The following is an 847-nucleotide window of genomic DNA, read 5'->3' on the forward strand; positions in this document are numbered from 1 at the left end:
CAACCGCACGGGTAGGACAGACCCGCCAGGGCCACGCCAACTCCTCCCTGTCCCCCGCTTCCCCCCCGTCTGTTCCCTGCTGGTGCCCGGTGCCATCTCTTCCCCCACCCCCAGCAGCTCTGGCCCGTGTGCCCCCACCCCCTCCATAGAGAGCCGGCGCAGGGTGGTGCTGGTGGGCACTGACCACCCGCTCTGCTCTGCTCTGCTCCCCAGGCAAGGCCGTGCACTCCATGGTGGCCCACTTGGACGCTGTGACCTGCCTGGCCGCAGACCCCAACGGCATCTTCCTCATGTCAGGGAGTAAGTGTCACGAGTGGGCCAGGGCTCGGGGAGCCCAGCAAGGGGGAGTGGGGCCAGTGGTCACAGCGAGAGGTGGTGGGGCTGGGCGCCCGGACTCCTGGACTCCTTTCCCAGCACTGGGGAGGGAAGTGGGGCGCAGCAGTTAGAGCACGGTGGCAGGGCCGGGAGCTCGGACACCAGGTTCCTTCCCTGCCCCCGAGCACTGAAGGGGGGGCCTCACCCCGTCCCCTCCAGGCCACGACTGCTCGCTGCGCCTGTGGCACCTGGACAACAAGACGTGCGTGCAGGAGATCACGGCGCACCGCAAGAAGCACGAGGAGGCCATCCACGCCGTGGCCTTCCACCCCTGCAAGGCCCTGAGCGCCTCGGCCGGTGCTGACGCCCTGGCCAAGGTCTTCGTGTGAGCTGGGCTGCAGGTGAGGGGCGGGGCTTGTAGAGAGGGGGCGGGGCCAGCAAGGGACTGCACTGGGGGCAGGGCTACATTTGGGTGGGAGGGGCAGGAGGTCTGCTGGGTGGGGCTTGGGGGGGGGGCCTGCAGGGGGGTGGG

The 847-nt window shown here is 69.8% G+C and overlaps 1 protein-coding gene across 1 annotated transcript in view; it reads left to right on the forward strand.

Annotated features, from left to right (window-relative positions):
- Positions 1-847, forward strand: part of STRN4 (striatin 4) — a 12,959-nt gene that overhangs the window by 11,030 nt on the left and 1,082 nt on the right. The window contains exons 16-18 of the mRNA XM_025214305.1: positions 3-11; positions 214-300; positions 535-716. Of these exons, the coding sequence (XP_025070090.1) occupies positions 3-11; positions 214-300; positions 535-704 (266 nt within the window). The 3' untranslated portion in view covers positions 705-716. The remainder of the gene's footprint in view (positions 1-2; positions 12-213; positions 301-534; positions 717-847) is intronic.

This window comes from Alligator sinensis, unplaced genomic scaffold (genome assembly GCF_000455745.1).
Source record: "Alligator sinensis unplaced genomic scaffold, ASM45574v1 scaffold107_3, whole genome shotgun sequence".
In the NCBI taxonomy this organism is placed as follows: Eukaryota; Metazoa; Chordata; order Crocodylia; family Alligatoridae; genus Alligator; species Alligator sinensis.